The sequence below is a fragment of the Heterodontus francisci genome, chromosome 2 (genome assembly GCF_036365525.1).
Source record: "Heterodontus francisci isolate sHetFra1 chromosome 2, sHetFra1.hap1, whole genome shotgun sequence".
Classification (NCBI taxonomy): Eukaryota; Metazoa; Chordata; class Chondrichthyes; order Heterodontiformes; family Heterodontidae; genus Heterodontus; species Heterodontus francisci.
In genome coordinates, this window is record NC_090372.1 from 217,669,026 (window position 1) to 217,687,575 (window position 18,550).

The 18,550-nt window shown below is 47.3% G+C and overlaps 1 protein-coding gene across 1 annotated transcript in view; it reads right to left on the reverse strand.

Moving 5' to 3' along the window:
- The window catches only part of cpsf1 (cleavage and polyadenylation specific factor 1), a 114,172-nt gene extending 98,409 nt beyond the window's left edge, over positions 1-15,763 (reverse strand). The window contains exons 1-2 of the mRNA XM_068015755.1: positions 15,624-15,763; positions 5,144-5,298 (exon numbers count right to left, since the gene is read on the reverse strand). Coding sequence (XP_067871856.1) covers positions 5,144-5,287 — 144 coding nt within the window. The 5' untranslated portion in view covers positions 5,288-5,298; positions 15,624-15,763. The remainder of the gene's footprint in view (positions 1-5,143; positions 5,299-15,623) is intronic.
- Positions 15,764-18,550: the final 2,787 nt, after the last annotated feature.

Consider the following 18,550-nt stretch of genomic DNA (forward strand, 5'->3'; position numbering starts at 1 on the left):
GGATTTTTAAAACTTGCTTTGTAGTTCAGTTAACAAATCAAAATGCAACCAAGCCATTGCTGACAAGAAACTTTCAGGTTTCACTCCCTGAAGTCAGCCTCAGCAAGGAAAAACCCAGAGAAGTACTCATTTCAGGTCACTATCGAGTAGCTCCTGCTGCAAACTGGTAATAGACAGGCGACCATAGGAACAGGCTCAGCTTGTGGTTAAGCACGTTCGCTCTCGAACTGTCTTGCTTTGTTTGAAGATGGTCCCTTGGGCAAGGGACAGTGCTCAAGGAACTGCACAGCAGCAAAGGGTGAATGAGAGTAGACACTGGCAGCAACAAAAAGTATTTTGAAAACTTGCATCTTTATTTGGCACAACATTTTACAGCTCCACAACAGAATAATTTTCTGCTTCCATGACCCCCCCAACTGGATGGAATTACTGTTCTAAAGCTACCATCTAAAGGTGGTAGACAAAATCTCAGAGGAAAAAAAAGGACAGGACGTGGAAGGTAAACTGTAGGCATCCCAGTGGCTTTAACAATTGTGTTTTTGGGATGTAAGAGACTGGCGTTTCTTGCCCATGTCTAGTTGGTAGTCGCCATTCTTCTAGTCAAGAGGCCAAAGTTAGCTCAGTGAGTTGCTGCAGTTCATCCTGTACAACGATGGCAGTTACTGAATCCACCGGCAGGGGCATTGATCAATGAACCACTCTGTCCTGGATGGTGTTCTGACTGTGGCTGCATCCAGCCAAATGAGTATTCCATTAGACTCCTGACTTCAGACTCAGACTGTGATGAGGCGTTTGAGGAGTCAAGAGGTGAGCCACTCATTGCAGTCTCTGTCCTGCTCTTATAATCACAGCATTGATGATGTATTAACAGCAATTCCAGGAATAGCTTCATTGTCTGTCTTCCCAGGTGGAAAGGCCATGAAAGAATAACAATTGTAGATATAAGCGTGTTATAAATATATTTTGAAAGATTATGTGCACAATCACACAGAGTGATGAATACACATAAATTCTTTGCTCCTCCAACCACCTTTACTACGACTTACTGAAAGGGGTTTTCTGCTCACCAACTTTTTCTTACTGCTAAAACTAAAATTACATGATCAGAAGAATTAAAACCATTACAATCAGCTATCAATACATTTCTTGAACTTTCAAAAAAATGTTTGAAATGGTAAAGGGATTCAATGAGGTAGATACACAGTATTTGCTCCAGTGAGGGTATCCAAAACAAGAAAGCATGATATTAAAATTAGAGCAAGTTCATTTGGGAGTAAACTCAGGAAGCACTTTATTCACACAAAAGGGCAACGGAAATCCTGAACACTCTCACCCACAAAAGACTGCGGATGCTGGGTGAATTGGAACTTTCAAAAGTGAGATCATAGGAACATAGGAAATAGGATCATGAGTAGGCCATTCGGCCCCTCAAGTCTACTCCGCCATTCAACTTGATCATGGCTGATCTTCTACCTCAACTCCATTTTCCCACATTATCCCCATAACCCTTGATTCCTTTAATATCCAGAAATCTATCGACTTCTGTCTTGAACATACTCAATGACTGAACTTCCACAGCCCTCTGGTTTAGAGAATTCCAAAGATTCACCACCCTCTGAGTGAAGAAATCCTCCTCCTCTCAATCCTAAATGGCCTACTTCTTATTCTGAGACTGTGTCCCCTGGTTCCAAGGGAAACATCCTTCCTGCATCTACCCTGTAAGAATTTTGTATGCTTCAAAGAGATCATCTCTCATTCTTCTAAATGCTAGAGAATACAGGCCCAGTCTCCTCAATCTCTCCTCATAGGACAATCCCGCCATTCCAGAAATAAATAGATAAACTAATAGATTTTTATGTCAGGTAAGGGTATTAATGGAGAAAAGGTGATAAATGGACTTGAAGTAACGATCAGCCAGGATTTAACTAAATGGTGGATCAGGCTGGAGGAGCTGAATGTCATACTGCTGTTCCCATGTTTCTATGTTGTGCCCTCCTCTCTTGAAGGTGTTAACTTCTGACGACAGTACAATTCCATGCCTGTGGCCAATCTTATGCAGTGAGTAACAGGAGGCAGCTGGAGGAGGGTCAATAGCACATTTTACCAAATTACCATTCGACATAATCTTCTTCTTCTTTGGTCTCCCTGTCTTGGGAGACAATGGGTAAGCGCCTGGAGGTGGTCAGTGGTTAGTGAAGCAGTGCCTGGAGTGGCTATAAAGACCAATTCGAGAGTGAAAGACTCTTCCACAGGTACTATAGATAAGATTGGTTGTTGGGGCTGTTACACAGTTGGCTCTCCCCTTGCGCTTCTGTCTTTTTTCCTGCCAACTGCTAAGTCTCTTCGACTCGCCACACTGTAGCCCCGCCTTTATGGCTGCCCACCAGCTCTGGCGATCGCTGGCAACTGACTCACACGACTTGTGATCAATGTCACAGGACTTCATGTCACATTTGCAGACGTCTTTAAAACGGAGACATGGACGGCCGGTGGGTTTGATACCAATGACGAGCTGGCTGTACAACGTGTCCTTGGGGATCCTGCCATCTTCCATGCGGCTCACATGGCCAAGCTATCTCAATCACCGCTGGCTCAGTAGGGTGTATACGCTGGGGATGTTGGCCGCCTCGAGGACTTCTGTGTTGGAGATACGGTCCTGCCACCTGATGCCAAGGATTCTCTGGAGGCAGCAAAGATGGAATGAATTGAGACGTCGCTCTTGGCTGATGTACGTTGTTCAGGCCTCGCTGCCGTAGAGCAAGGTACTGAGGACACAGGCTTGATACACTCGGACTTTTGTGTTCCGTGTCAGTGCGCCATTTTCCCACACTCTCTTGGCCAGTCTGGACATAGCAGTGGAAGCCTTTCCCATGCGCTTGTTGATTTCTGCATCGAGAGACAGGTTACTGGTGATAGTTGAGCCTAGGTAGGTGAACTCTTGAACCACTTCCAGAGCGTGGTTGCCGATATCGATGGATGGAGCATTTCTGACGTCCTGATCCATGATGTTCGTTTTCTTGAGGCTGATGGTTAGGCCAAATTCGTTGCAGGCAGCCGCAAACCTGTCGATGAGTCTCTGCAGACACTCTTCAGTGTGAGATGTTAATGCAGCATCGTCAGCAAAGAGAAGTTCCCTGATGAGGACTTTCCGTACTTTGGTCTTCGCTCTTAGACGGGCAAGGTTGAACAACCTGCCACCTGATCTTGTGTGGAGGAAAATTCCTTCCTCTGAAGACATGAACGCATGTGAGAGCAGCAGGGAGAAGGAGATCCCAAACAGTGTAGGTGCGAGAACACAGCCCTGTTTCATGCCTCTCAAAATAGGCGCCATGCACTTTCACCAGAAACAGCTAGTTAGCAAACAGAACCAGAGACTGATCTTTCTCCTCGTCCTAAGGGATATTGAAGCCACTGACAAGTGGCCCTGGCAGTCATGGCTATTTAGCCAAATAACTACTGAGATGTTTCCAGAATGTGGAAGAAGAAAGCACATTAACTAGATATTCAAATCATCTCTCAAAATATTCAGCACTGTGTCATATGAAAGAAAAGTAGGATTTAGAGCAGTCCTTGGACTAGTGGTGACTGTTAATCTGGTTATTTTGTCTCCACTTCAGGGAGGGACCACTTGTGACTGACCTCAACACTCAAGTTAGGTGAGGAAAACAGCCACATTTCTAACTTCCTGACAACGTCCCAGATGTAGTACTGAAGACTTGTGCTCCGGCAGAAACCATGTCCCTAGCCAAGTTGTTTCACTATAGCTGCAATACTGGAATCTACCCGATAATTTGGAAAATTGCCAGTTATGGCCTGTCCCCAAAAAGGACAATTTGGCTCCTGACCTCATTGCAACCTTAGTCCAAACATGGACAAAAGAGCTGAATTCTAGAGGTGAAGCAAGCGTGACTGCCCTTGACACCTAAGCAGCATTTGACCGAGAATGGTATCAAGCAGTCCTAGTAAAATTGAAGTAAATGGGAATCAAGGGGAATACTCACCACATCTTGGAATCATACCTAGCACAATGGCTGTGGTTGTTCAAGGCCAATCACTTCATTCAGGCTTGGGCTGATAAGTGGCAAGTAACATTGGCACCACACAAGTGCCAGGCAATGACGATCTCCAACAAGAGAGAATCTAACTATCTCCCCTTGACAGTCAACAGCATTGCCATTTCTCAATACCCCACTATCAACATCCCGGGGTAACCTTGACCAGAAACTTGTACCAGCCACATAAATAATGTGGTTACAAGATCAGATCAAAGACTGGGAATTCCACAGCAAGTAACTCATCTCCTGGCTTCCCAAAGTCTGTCCACCATCTGCAACGCACAAGTCAGGAGTGTGATGGCATACTCCCCACTTGCCTGGATGAGTTTTTTTTATTTGTCCCTGGGATGTGGGTGTCACTTGCTAGGCCAGCATTTATTGCCCATCCCTAATTGCCCTTGTAGCTTCAACAATACTCAAGAAACACATCAGTATCCAGGACAAAGTAGCTTGCTGGACTGGCACCCCTTTAAATATTCATTCCCTCCACCACCGGTGCACCATGCCTGAAGTGTGTACTATCTACATGATACACTCCAGCAACTCACCAAGGCTCCTGCCAATCCCACAACCTCTACCAGCTAGAAGAAAGGCTGAAAGCACACAGGAACACCGGCACCTGCAAGTTCCCTTCCACGTCAAACACTATCCTGACTTCGAAATATATCGTCGTTCCTTGATTGCCGCTGGGTCAAAATTCTGGAACACCCTCCCTAACTGCACTATGGGTGTACCTACACCACAAGGACTGCAGCAGTTCAAGAAGTTGGCTCACCACCATATTCTCAGCGGCAATTAGGGATGGACAATAAATGCTGGCCTTGCCTGCGTTGCCCACATCCCACCAACGAATTTTTTAAAATTCAGTGATCCCTCCCGGAAACTGAGCACGTTCACATTTGGTGAAAACAGAATCATATTTAGCTGCATCGCCCTCTGCGATGGAACACAAGATGGCTGTAAACTAGTGCCCTGGAAAGGAATAATCATCTTCAGGTGATTAGTGAATAGTGAAGAACCTCTTTTTTTGTAATTGTAGATGACAAATGTCCAAATAATTAACATATTGAACTTCCACTAGAACTCACCTCTGCATCATGGATCAATCTGTAAACCTGCAGCTGAGATGTTCCAGCCACCACCAGATTTCGCTCAGTGTTCGAAAAGAAGCTGCAGTAGATAGCAAACTCAAGCCCTGTTGGAGGGTGTGCTTGGCGATACACTGCATACATACTGTCAACTCCTGTAAACAGTCAAAATATTGCTCAATTTTTAAAAATCAAGAAACCTAAGTGAAAGGCTAAGAATGACTATGCAGAACATCACTAAGGTTGAGATTGGAATAGGAGAAGAGGCTTTGATGAGGTTGCACAAACCTTTGGGTAAACATTCAACATATTTAAAGGTCCTGTGTATAACATGGACATGAGCACTGGGAGCCACAGCCCACATTAAAAACTCATCAAAAACTTTTCAAGTGGTAAATGAAATATAGAGTGTCATTTACGGCACAGAAGGAGGCCATTCGGTCCATCAAGTCCATGTCAACTCTCCACGGAGCTATGCTGTCAGTCCTACTCCCTGGCTCGATCCCCGCAGCCCTGCAAGTCTATTTCTCTCAAGCTGCATCCAACTTCCTCTTGAAGTCATTGATTGTCTCTGCTTCCACCATCCTTATGGGCAGCGGGTTTCAGTCATTGCACCCACAGTGTAAAAAAGTTCTTCCTCACATTCTCCCTGCATCATTTGCCCAAAGCCTTCAATTTGTGTCCCCCTAGTCCTTATACCATCTGTTAATGGGAACATCTTTTCCTTATCAAACTTATTTAAGCCTGTCATAATACTGTACACTTCTATTAAATCTCCCTTCAATCTCCTTTGATCTGAGAACAAACCCAGCTTTTCCAACCTAACCTTGTAACTAAAATCCTCCATTCCTGGAATCTTTCAGCTAAATTTCCTCTGCAACCTCTCAAGGACTCTCACATCCTTCCTGAAGTATGGTGACCAGAACTAGGCGCAACACTCCCTGCTTTTGTACTCAATGCCTGTACTTATGAATACCAAGATGCCATATGCTTTATTAATCACTCTCTCAATATGTCCTGCCACCTTTGTGGAATCTGAGGTGAGCCATCCTTGGACAAAGGGGCGTGGGTTTGGCTAGTCATCATGTTTATACATTAGCTGTTCCTTAGGAATGTACTAGGCGAGGGAGTTGAGATTAAATGAGTGTTGCTGAGACAGAATGTGCTTTTCTGTCTCCAGCTATGGACTGCTGTACCAGCTGCAAGGCCAATGGTGAGATAGATATGTAAACGAAGGATTGAATTAATGCTGTATCCCATTCGTTTAGGGAAAATGCTCAACTGTAGTATCATTGGTGTTTTTGAATGCAAATTAAGGATTGAAATTATTATTGTAAGACTATTGGTTACAGAACACTATAATTGCCACTGTTTTGCGGAAACTCTTTAGAACATTGCAGTGAGCCTCACTGTGGGCCGCACTGTGGCTGTTCTCCTTGTGCACAAGTCAATAAAAGTAGGTTGCGAGTACTCCCCGTGCCAAGTCTGTTTATTTCACAACAGTTTCTTGGAGGTATCCACCGAGATGACGAACCCCCGGAGTGCTAGCACGGGAGAATAGCGTGGTGCCTCGTGGGTCAACAGCTCGATGGCCGCAGCTGCCTGATTTCGGCATTACGAGGTTTTGACCGAGGAAACGCAAACGTTCACCTGTGTAGCACTACCGGGGTAAGTCAGAAGTTTGAGGGTGGTTAGATTCCCCCTCGGGGTTAGAGTCCCCAAAAGTTGAGGGTAGTTAGAGTCCCCCTCAGAGGGTGGTTAGAGACCCCCTCGGGGTTAGAGTCCCCATCCGGATCCGGACAATACTAAGTAATTCGAACGGAACGCCGGCCGGCAAGGTATGGTCTGTTTTTTTTAATATGGGGAATTCGTTAACAAGGGGGGGCTGGCCCCCCTCCCAAGGGAACACCGAATGCATATATTTATGTACATTACGGACCAGAAAGCAAATTAAGGATTGAAATTATTATTGTAAGACTATTGGTTACAGAACACTATATTTTACATGTCTCGAAGTGGACGCAGGGTAAGGAAAAGGCATTCCCGCCTGACGGCACCTTTAACCGGGACCGAATTGAGAAGCTGGGGTGTGTTTTGGGAGAAATGGAGAAAAGTGGTAAGAAAAATGTAGGATTGTCTGCATATCTCCAGTGGCGAAAGGAGATGCAGAAGCGTTTGGATGAGTTGCGTAGAAAGAGTCAGGAAAGTGTGCGAAGGTCTGAGGAAGTGAGGCAACCCAAAGCCAGGATCCTGGTCACGCAAACATCAAAGGACCCGGGTTCTATTAAGTCTAAACCTCCTGTCGAACAGGAAGAGGAGTGGTCACCGCCATACCCTTCCCCGTCAGCCCCTCATGAAGGAGCGCACCAAGCCCAACCTCAACCCCATCCAGTCGAACCCTATCTTCCCCCACCTCATGAACACCCTGGACATGCCAGCTTGCCCTCAGCTCCCTCTCCACCGTCCCACTCTGACAGTGCTACAGACAGTGTGGGGCCCAAACAGAACACCAGGGCCCGGGCTAGGCTGATGTCCCTGCGTGCCTTCCCTGGATCTTAGGGAGAACCTGTAAATGATTACCGTCCATGGACGCCCTCAGTGCTACGGGCTATTGTTGAATCCACCCCCTACCCTAAGGATGGTGTTGAAAAATTTATACAGAAATTTGAAATCCTTCGGAAATGTCACAGTCCCACTAAAGATGATATGGATGTTGTTCTTGATGCGTGTTTGGGCACGCAAAGGTGGAGACCGATCCGCGAACAGGCTCAGTGGCCGACAGGGGACATTGATGCGCACAGTCTGAACCAACTATGGGAGCGTCTTTGTGCAGCCTTACGCAAGTCGTTCCCCGATACAGTGGATTGGCATAAGATTCACAGTACCATTCAAAGGCCAGATGAAGATGTACGGGATTATGTTGAACGTTTTCACTCAGTGTTTAATAAATGTTCCGGTATTGCTATAGACGCTGGTATGCCAGCGCTTGTCAATGGTCTTGTACAGGGGTTGCAGCCTGACCTAAAGAGAATGTTTACACTGAGTTGGGTGGGAGGGTAAACAGAATTTGCCTGAAATCATTAGCGCTCTCCAACATTGTGAGCGTCAACTCCAATATCAAAAACCCAAGCTTGGAGATAAGGGCGCCAGCAAGCTTTTATATGCCGGTCTGTCAGGGCCTGGTCAGCACCAATTGCAATGGGGCCAGAATGGTGGACGCAGAAGAAGCTGGCAGACCGGCCGGGGAGGCAATACAGGTGCCTGTTTTATATGTGGCCTTCGGGGACACTGGTCCCGGAATTGCCCTCAAGGACCACCGGCACAGGACCCCGCAGCAGCGCCATTTCTGCCTCCACCACCCCCGGCACCCCTGACAGCTCCCTATACCATGCATAAACCCTTCGGTCCACCAGGCCCACAACGTTAGGGATGCCACGCCCACCTATTGCCCATCATTACCGCTGAAGAGCCTATTATACCATTGGTAATTAACAGCCATTTGATGAATTTTCTGATAGATACTGAGGCCACTTACTCTACTATATGCACAGATGAAGCTCCTGATATTCATCCATCACAATAGAGCGTCTGTGTCATTGGCGTGTCGGGACAACCGTTGTCATTCCCTTTGTCAGATGAGGTGCAGTTCTCTCTCTCAGGCAGAACTGGCGAACACCAATTCCTCCTCGGCACCGATGTACCTGTTAATCTCCTTGGACGTGATTTACTCTGCAAGCTCAGGTGCATACTGGTTTGTTCCCCGAAGGCGTTCAACTCGAGGTCCCAGAATCAACGTACCCAACGGTTTGTGCCTTGCTACAGGCGGCTGAGTATGAGGACTCAGTCCACCCCTACGTGTGGTGGTGGAATTTCGGGAATGTCGATCTCTCGTCTTGCCTCAAGAAGTTATTCCTTCATCTACCAGGTGATTACCAGGTCCGAGAAATCCTGGGCGCTTATTTCTACCCCCTGCAAGACTGGCACGATCATCTCCACTGCACAGCCCACTGCTCAGCAGACGGTCCAGACCCCCAGTACAGTCAGGAAGTATCTCCCCACCTGGGTGAGTGTTATGTTCTTACTACCTTGTCCCTTTGCGCTGGCCCGAGGGCGTTGCTGCCTCTATGGCTCTCCTGGGGGACCCTTCCTTGACCATTGTCCGCTGCACTACCCTCAACCCTGCGACCCTCCTACCCACGGAGAACGACGGTGACCCTCACGATTGTGAGACTGTCATGCAGTTTTCCACCCTCCCTCGACCGGATCTGCGGGATTGTCCGTTACCAAATCCTGATTTTGTCCTCTTTGTTGACCGCTCCTCCACCCGAGCTCCGAACGGCCAACCTCAAACTGGATATGCTATCTGCGATCTCCACTCTATTGTAGAATCCACCAGTTTGCCACCTGCTTGCTCTGCACAAGCTGCTGAACTGTTTGCCCTCACCCGTGCATGTGTTCTCGCCTCCGGACAATCAGTTAATATCTACACTGACTCTCGCTACGCTTTTAGAGTCACCCATGACTTCGGACAGTTGTGGAAACTTCATGGCTTCCTTACCTCGTCCGGTACCCCGGTTCGACACGGACAACTGATTGCTAACCTCCTTTCGGCTATTCAGCTACCGTCATCTCTCACCGTAATTAAGTGTGCGGCCCATACCAATGGTGATGATTTTATTTCTCACGGTAATGATAGGGCGGACGGGGCCGCACGGGCAGCCGCGGCCGATCCAACCGGGTACGTGGTTCCCCTTTGCTATCAGGCTGCCACCCCTACCCAGTTTACTGATTTTTCTGATGTTATTTGCTTACAATCTCAAGCTCCTCGCTCGGAGCAAGGTGCATGGCTTTGCGCACAGTGCGCCCAGAGTTCTGACGGTCTCTGGTGCTCCCCGGATGGACGCGCTGTGGCTCCTGCTTCACTCCTGCCCTGGCTTGCCCGCATGTTACATGAGTTCACCCATGTGGGCAAAGTGGGGATATGACCAGGATGGCGCAGCAGATGTGGTTTGCACCAGGATTTTCCACCATGGCAGGAAGGGTGGCCGCACAGTGCCTGCTCTGCCAACGCTATAACCCGGGAAAGACACCTCCAGTGACTGCAGCGGTGGGCCCACAGCCTTGGGGCCCTTTTGTGCATTTACAGATGGACTTTATACAAATGCCTAAATGCATGGGATACAACTATGTGCTTGTTGTTGTGTGCTTGTTTTCACGATGGGTAGAAGCATACCCAACCAGAAGGAACGATGCTATTACTGTTGCCAAGTTACTGTTACGTGCATATGTGCCTAGGTTTGGAATCCCTGAAATCATATCTAGCGACAATGGCCCCCATTTTACGGGGATGGTGGTACGAGAATTATTGAAAGTATTACAGTGTAAACACCAAATCTCCTGCCCTTACCATCCCCAGTCTACGGGGGCGGTGGAGAGGCAAAATGGGATATTGAAAAACAAGTTAGCTAAATTGAGAGAGGAAACAGGACAGAAATGGCCCGAAGCCCTACCCATGGCCCTCATGACCATGCGCTCTCATCCTAACCGTACCACCTCCCTGTCACCTTATGAGATAGTTATGGGACGTCCCATGCACCTCCCTGTTTCCCCACCCCTTACTGTTAAGCAGATGGATATCCACTCCATGGATGAAGGAATGATGGGTTATTGTATAGCATTGACTAATTCTCTCAAAGGTTTACATTCCCAGGTTGCTGAGGCGCAGAAGAAAGTTACCATTGAAGGGTGCCACCTGTACCAGCCAGGGGATTTGGTCCTTGTGAAGATCTTCCGAAGGAAACACTGACTGGAACCTCACTGGGAGGGCCCTTACCAAGTGCTACTGACCACCCACACGGCCGTAAAAGTCGAGGGGCGACCTTTGTGGATTCATGTCTCACACGTCAAGCGGGCACTGACTGCGGACAAAAGTGCTTGAAAAAAAAACTTTGACTGTGCCATCAAGATGTGGACTTTGATCTTAACCCTTTCCTACGCGGCCCTTGTGGAAGCATGGACTGACAATTCCGCGGTCCAGAGGATGCAGGCCAACGCCTCGCAGGGCAATCGGACCAAATGTTGGATCTGCACTCATTTTCCCACTAACCCCTCCTCCTCTGAGATGCATTTTGTGGCTCTCCCCTCAGATTCCGCATGGTCCCAAGGTAATACGGGGGCCCTCATCCACCGCGCGCCCATTTGGAGGCGACAGCCCACTTCTGTGACCGTTAAGGGTTCAGCCTGGCTATGCGTTAGAAGGAACTATACTCGGGGTAGTACTCGGGTGGGTGAATTGCCATTGGGTTCCTGTGCCGACCTTGCTGATTACAATTACCGGGAAGCTCGATTCCGGTTCTATAATCAGTCTGATCCTATGACCTCCTTTTGGGAGTGTGAAGACAAGGAGTCAGAATGACTTTCCCAGGTCCCTAGGTCTGAGGCCAATCTCACAAACTCTAACAAGGATGGGTGTGATTGCCAACGATCGTACAATCTTACCTCAAATAATTTCACCTATACTTGGACCTCCAATGGCTACTATACTGATGAGTATAGTAAGTGTGGTAGAGTATATATACCTTGCAATTACAAGAATCAGTCTGGATGCCCCGACTTGCTGGCCCTGCAAGCGCTGAGACTCAGCCGGACCTGCCACATCCACTGGTATGCCCAAACAAATTCGTCTTTTGTTTGGAGATGGCTTAACTTCTGCCAGAACTCCACGTATTGGTACCCAACCCTTGTCCGCCATGGCTCGTTCAGGCTTTGCAGAAACAGGGCGTACAAAAACCTCCCCCACCGATTGGGCAGGCATCTGCACCCTTGGCAATATCGTCCGAGGCCTTCGGGGTTGAACACCTTGCCATTCACTCTCTTCATAACCACCTGGGACCTGTGCAGCGTCATAAACGAGCGGCCCCGAACCCATTGGTCACCCGTAACACCAGGTTCCATCAGTTTATTCGAGTCCTCATCCCGGGCCTGGGGGTCTCAGAGTTGGAAAAGGCCATTGTTAATATCTCTGCTACCATGGAACTTATTGAGAATAAAATGGTAGATGCCATTCAGGGCCTGCAGTTGGAGGTTAAGTCCCTCTCGAGGGTAGTACTCCAGAACCGCATGGCCCTGACTTCTTGCTGGCAGCACAAGGTGGGGTTTGTGCAGCTATTAATGAGACATGTTGCTTTTACGTTAATGAGGATCAGAGGATTGAGACAGATGCACATTCCATCCAGGACCAGGTGCGCCTCCTCCACTCAGTGGCTCAGGAAAAGCCCTCTGACTGGTGGGGGTGGCTTCCCAACGTCGGCGGGTGGTTTGGAGACCTTTTTAGAACTCTTCTCAAATACCTTGTCGTGGGTCTTGCCCTGCTCATCATCCTGTACATTATCATCCAACTCTCCCTCTGCTGCATCCATTCCGTATGCCGGTCACAAAACCTCCAGGGTCCTAGTGACAGCCCAACAACCCATCTCCTCCCTCTCCTCAGGGACCAGGACGCCACTAAGGATGAAGCCCAGCGGCTAGCAGACATAGGACTTGAGTGATGGCTGGGGATTGTCCTTTCAGGACAAAAGGGGGGGGAGTGTGGAATCTGAGGTGAGCCAGCCTTGGACAAAGGGGCGTGGGTTTGGCTAGTCATCATGTTTATACATTAGCTGTTCCTTAGGAATGTACTAGGCAAGGGAGTTGAGATTAAATGAGTGTTGCTGAGACAGAATGTGCTTTTCTGTCTCAAGCTATGGACTGCTGTACCAGCTGCAAGGCCAATGGTGAGATAGATATGTAAACGAAGGATTGAATTAATGCTGTATCCCATTCGTTTAGGGAAAATGCTCAACTGTAGGATCATTGGTGTTTTTGAATGCAAATTAAGGATTGAAATTATTATTGTAAGACTATTGGTTACAGAACACTATAATTGCCACTGTTTCGTGGAAACTCTTTAGAACATTGCAGTGAGCCCCACTGTGGGCCGTGCTGTGGCTGTTCTCCTTGTGCACAAATCAATAAAAGTAGGTTGCGAGTACTCACCGTGCCAAGTCTGTTTACTTCACGACACCTTCAAAGATCGTTGCACATGCACCCCAAGGTCCCTCTGTTCCAGCACACTCTTTAGAACTGTGCCATTAAGTATATGTTGCCTCTCCCCATTCCTTCTGCCAAAATGTATCACCTCACAAGGGTCAGTATTAAATTCCTTCTGCCACCTGTCTGGCCATTCTGCCAGCCTATCTATGTCCTGTTGCAGGCAGTTCATATCATCCTCACTGTTTGCCACACCTCCAAGTTTGGTGTGGTCAGCAGGTTTTGAGATTCTACTCTGTATTCAAAGATTCATATATCAAAAAAAAGCTGTGGTCCCAGCACTGACTCTGGGGAACACAACTGTCTACCATCCTCTAGTCTGAAAAGCAACCATTAACGACAACTCGCTGTTATCTGTCCTTAAGCTAATTTTTTATCCAATTGGACACTGACCCTCCTATTCCATGAGCTTCAACTTTGTTAACCAGCCTTTTATATGCCCCAAATAAAACAGACAAAGGATTACTATCGCGCCTTTCATGTCTGAAGGACATTTACAGTATATTTGTAGTATAGTCACTGCTGTAATGTAGGGACAAGGTCCCACAAACAGCAATCATGAAATCAGAGAATGGTTACAGCACAGAAGGAGGCCATTCAGCCCATTGTGCAAGAGTAACTCAGCTAGTCTCACTCCCCACCCCTCTAATTTTTGTTTTCAGATAATTATCTAATTTGGTTTTAAAAGCCATGATTGAATCTACCTCTACCACACTCTCAGGCAGTACATTCCAGGTCATAACCACAGACAGCATGAAAACGTTTGCCTTTGGTTCTTTTGCCACTCACCTTAAATCATTGCCCTCTGGCTCACCACCCTTCTACCCATGGGAATAGTTTCTCCCTACCTACTCTGTCCAGACCCCTCATGATTTTGAATACCTCTATCGCTTTTCAACCTTCTCTTCGCTGAAGAGAACAGCCCTAGCTTTGCCAATCTATCCATGAAAGTGAAGTCTCCCGTCACTAGAACATTTTTGTAAATCTTTTCTGCACCCTCTCCAAAGTCTTCACAGCCTTCCTAAAGTGTGGTGCCCAGAATTGGACACAATTCTCCAGTTGGGGCCAAACCAGCCTTTTATAAAGGTTAACCATAATTTCCTAGCTTTAGTACTCTATGCCTCTATTTATAAAGCCCAGGATCCCAAATGCCTTATTAACCATTTCCTCTACCTGCCCTGCCACCTTCAACAATTTGTGCACATATACACAGGTCCTTCTGCTGCTGCATCCCTTCAGAATTGTATCCTAAGGTTTATATTGCCTCTTCTCATTCTTCCTACCAAAAGGCATCACTTCACACTTCTCTCCATTAAATTTCATCTGCCACATGTCGGCCCATTCCACCAGTCAATGATTTAAATAACCAGATTATCAGTCACTCCGCAGTGATCTGTTAATCCCAACAATCCATGCTTACTGGGGTTGCTCAGTCACCCCAGGTTGAAAGATTAACTGAGAATTTGCAGAGTTAATAAGTCATAGAATCATAAATACAACACAGAAGGCAGTCATTTGGTTAATTGAGTCTGTGCCAGCTCTTCTGAAGCGAATCATATCACTGCAGATTGACATATTAACCTGGGGTTTATGGGGTTAATGGGTCACCCTAGACTGAGATTAATCTGGGGTTTGTGGCATTTAATAGATCACCCTAGACTTTTTTTTATTCCTTCATGGGATGCAGGCATCTCTGGCAAGGCCAGCATTTGTTGCACATCCCTAATTGCCCTTGACAACTGAGTGACTTGCTAGGTCATTTCAGAGGGCAGTCATCCACTTTGCTGAGGGTCTGGAGTCACATGTAGGCCAGACCAGGTAAGGACAGCAGATTTCCTTCCTTAAAGGACATTAGTGAACCAGATAGGTTTTTACGACAATCGATGATAGTTTCACGGTACCATTACTGAGACTAGCATTCAATTCCAGATTTTTAATTAACAGAATTTAAATTCCACCAGTTGTTGTGGTGGGATTTGAAACAATGTCGCTAGGGTATTAACCTGGGTTTCTGAATTATTAGCTCAATGACATCACCACTATGCACCATATCCCCACTGGCAGATTAATCTGGGGTTACTGGGAGAGGGGGGGGGTTAATAGATCACCCTAGACTCTGGGACTAATCTGGTGCTAGTGGGGTTAATAGATCACTTTAGATTAACAGATGAAACCAGTGTTTGTGCAGTTAATAGATTTCCCGATGTTGACAGATTAGACTGGAGCTTGTGGGGTTCGTAGAGGATCCCCCAGATTGGTTTATTGGAGGTCACAAGTCCCGCTGGTTGAAGGCTCCTGTTGGGGCTCTCAGTATTCCGGCGTGGGGATCTCTCCCAGTTGCTATGGGCGGCGGCTGCACTTCTCCCACCCGGCCTAAACCTTACTCACTTACCACAGGGATTGCTCAGCTAACAATAGAACCGTCTTGCGCACCAGGGAAGGCAGCGTCTCAGAGGCCAACCGAGCAGGAATAACATCGAGCACAATCCACCAGAAACAGCCGCCATTCAATCGCCGGGGTCGAGCCGGGATCTCGCGATGGTGACCCCGGAAATCTCGTGCGACACGGTGGGCGGTTAGCCAATCACGCAGCTTTCTCCAGATATCGCGATGTTTGATTTTTTGCGTGCGAGAGTTCAGGCGACAGACTTGCGCATTGGAAGCAGCACGTGGGGTGGTGGCGCCTTTTGTGCAGAGCGCGACGGCACTCTGATCACGTGAGGATGTTGGCGTCCATTTTGAGCAGAAACTGTTGACATTTTCTCTCATGCCTCACTTTAAGAAAAAAGCAAAAGCTGGTAAATGGTTTATTTCAAGACTCTGTTCACGGTCCACCACGGTTTTAATGAATCTATATGAGATCATTCTAAGTTGGGCAGGCCTCCTTATTCTGAGAGGGGTCAAGAGTTGGCTAATGCGAGATCATCCATGTCAGTCATCACCATTTTGCACTGAAAGTCAGCGTTGGGCCACATTTGCCTCTGCAAATCTTTATTCGTTTTTACTTTAATTTAGAGATACAGCACTTAAACAGGCCCTTCGGCCCACCGAGTCTGTGCCGACCATCAACCAACCATTTATACTAATCTTACACTAATTCCATATCTCTGCCACATCCTCACCTGTCCCTATACTTCCCTACCACCTACCTATACTAGGGGCAATTTATAATGGCCAATTTACCTATCAACCTGCAAGTCTTTGGCATGTGGGAGGAAACAGGAGCACCCAGAGGAAACCCATGCAGACACAGGGAGAACTTGCAAACTCCACACAGGCAGGACCCGGAATTGAACCCGGGTCGCTGGAGCTGTGAGGCTGCGGTGCTAACCACTGCGCCATTGTGCCGCCCTTATTAATTTAAGCTTTGCACACTGCTCGAGTCACCACACCTCCGTTCTGCTCATACGTTAAGTGGTAAAATATGATCCTGTTTTGCAAGCATCGTTTCATTGTTTGGACAAGACGTCTTTGTGTGTCCAGTTTATGTCTGACCGAATGTTAGACCTTCAAATAACGCAGCAGTAACTTTAAAATGTGATGTAGCTACTTGTAATCTGTGGTAATATTCCATGTCATAGCAGTCAAGGGAGATGGAGGAAACTTGGCTATTAAATGTGGAACAAACTCCCCGTAAATACAATTAATGTTGTATCAATGAATTCCATTAAAAGTCAGATGGATAATTATCTGGTTAGGAATGGGATTGGAGTTATTGAAGTCCCTCCCGGAACTAGAAAACTTTATCAACTTTGCTTCCAATTTACACCCTTCTCTCACCTTTACATGGTCCATCTCCGACACTTCCCTTCCTCTGTCTCCATCTCTGGGGATAGGCTGTCTACTAATATTATGAGCCCACCGACTCCCACAGCTACCTCGAATACACTTCTTCACACCCTGCCTCCTGTAAGGACTCCATTCCATCTCCCAGTTTCTCCATCTCCGACGCATCTGCTCTGATAATGTGACCTTCCATGACAGTACTTCTGATATGTCTTCCTTTTTCCTCAACTGACAATTCCCCCCACTGTGATTGACAGGGCCCTCAACCGTGTCCAGCCCATTTCCCGCACCTCTACCCCCACCCCTTCCCCTCCCTCCCAGAACCGCGACAGGGTTCCCCTTGTGCTCACTTTCCACCTCACCAGCCTCCACATCCAAAGGATCATCCTCTGCCATTTCCGCCACATCCAGCGTGATGCCACTTCCAAACACATCTTCCCCTCCCTTCCCCTGTCAGCATTCTGAAGGGACCGTTCCCTCCATGACACCCTCGTCCACTCCTCCATTGCTCCCGCCACCTCGGCACCTTCCCTGCAATCGCAGGAGGTGTAATACCTGCCCATTTACCTCCTCTCTCCTCACTATCCTAGGTCCCAAACACTCCTTTCAGGTGAAGCAGTGATTAACTTGTACTTCTTTCAATGTAGTATACTGTATTCGCTGCTGACAATGTGGTCTCCTCTACATTGGGGAGACCAAGCGCAGATTGGGTGACTGCTTTGTGGAACACCTCTGCTCAGTCCGTAAGCATGACCCCGAGCTTCCGGTTGCTTGCCATTTCAATACCCCCGCCCCTGCTCTCATGCTCACATCTCTGACCTGGGATTGCTGCAGTGTTCCAGCGAATATCAATGCAAGCTCGAGGAACAGCATCTCATTTACCGATTAGGCAAACTACAGCCTGCCGGACTGAACATTGAGTTCAATCATTTCAGAGCATGACGGCCCCCCTTTTTATTTTTAGTTTTTTTTTCTTCTATTTTATTTGTTTATTTTATTTTAGTTTGTTAGTTTGTTTCTACCGTGCCTACCCACTTTTTTTGATGTTTGTGCTTGGGGCCAGGGCTGTTCATTTTACTGTCACCCTCTGCCTCTCTGTACTAATGCTTTGTCTTTCACCACACCATTAACATACCGTTTGCCTTTGTTCCATGACCGTCTCTGTGACCTTGTCCTATCAACACCTCTTTTGTTATCCCTTGCCCCACCCCCACTTTACTTGCTTATAACCTTTTACATTTCTAATATTTGTCAGTTCTGATGAAGGGTCACTGACGTGAAACGTTAACTCTGCTTCTCTCTCCACAGATGCTACCAGACCTGCTGAGTATTTCCAGCATTTCTAGTTTTTATTTCAGATTTCCAGCATCTGCAGTATTTTGCTTTTATTGAAGTTGTTGAGATAGGTACAAGCAGGAACGATCAACTTCGGATGTACAAAGAACAAAGAAAATTACAGCACAGGAACAGGCCCTTCGGCCCTCCAAACCTGCGCCGATCCAGATCCTCTATCTAAACATGACGCCTATTTTC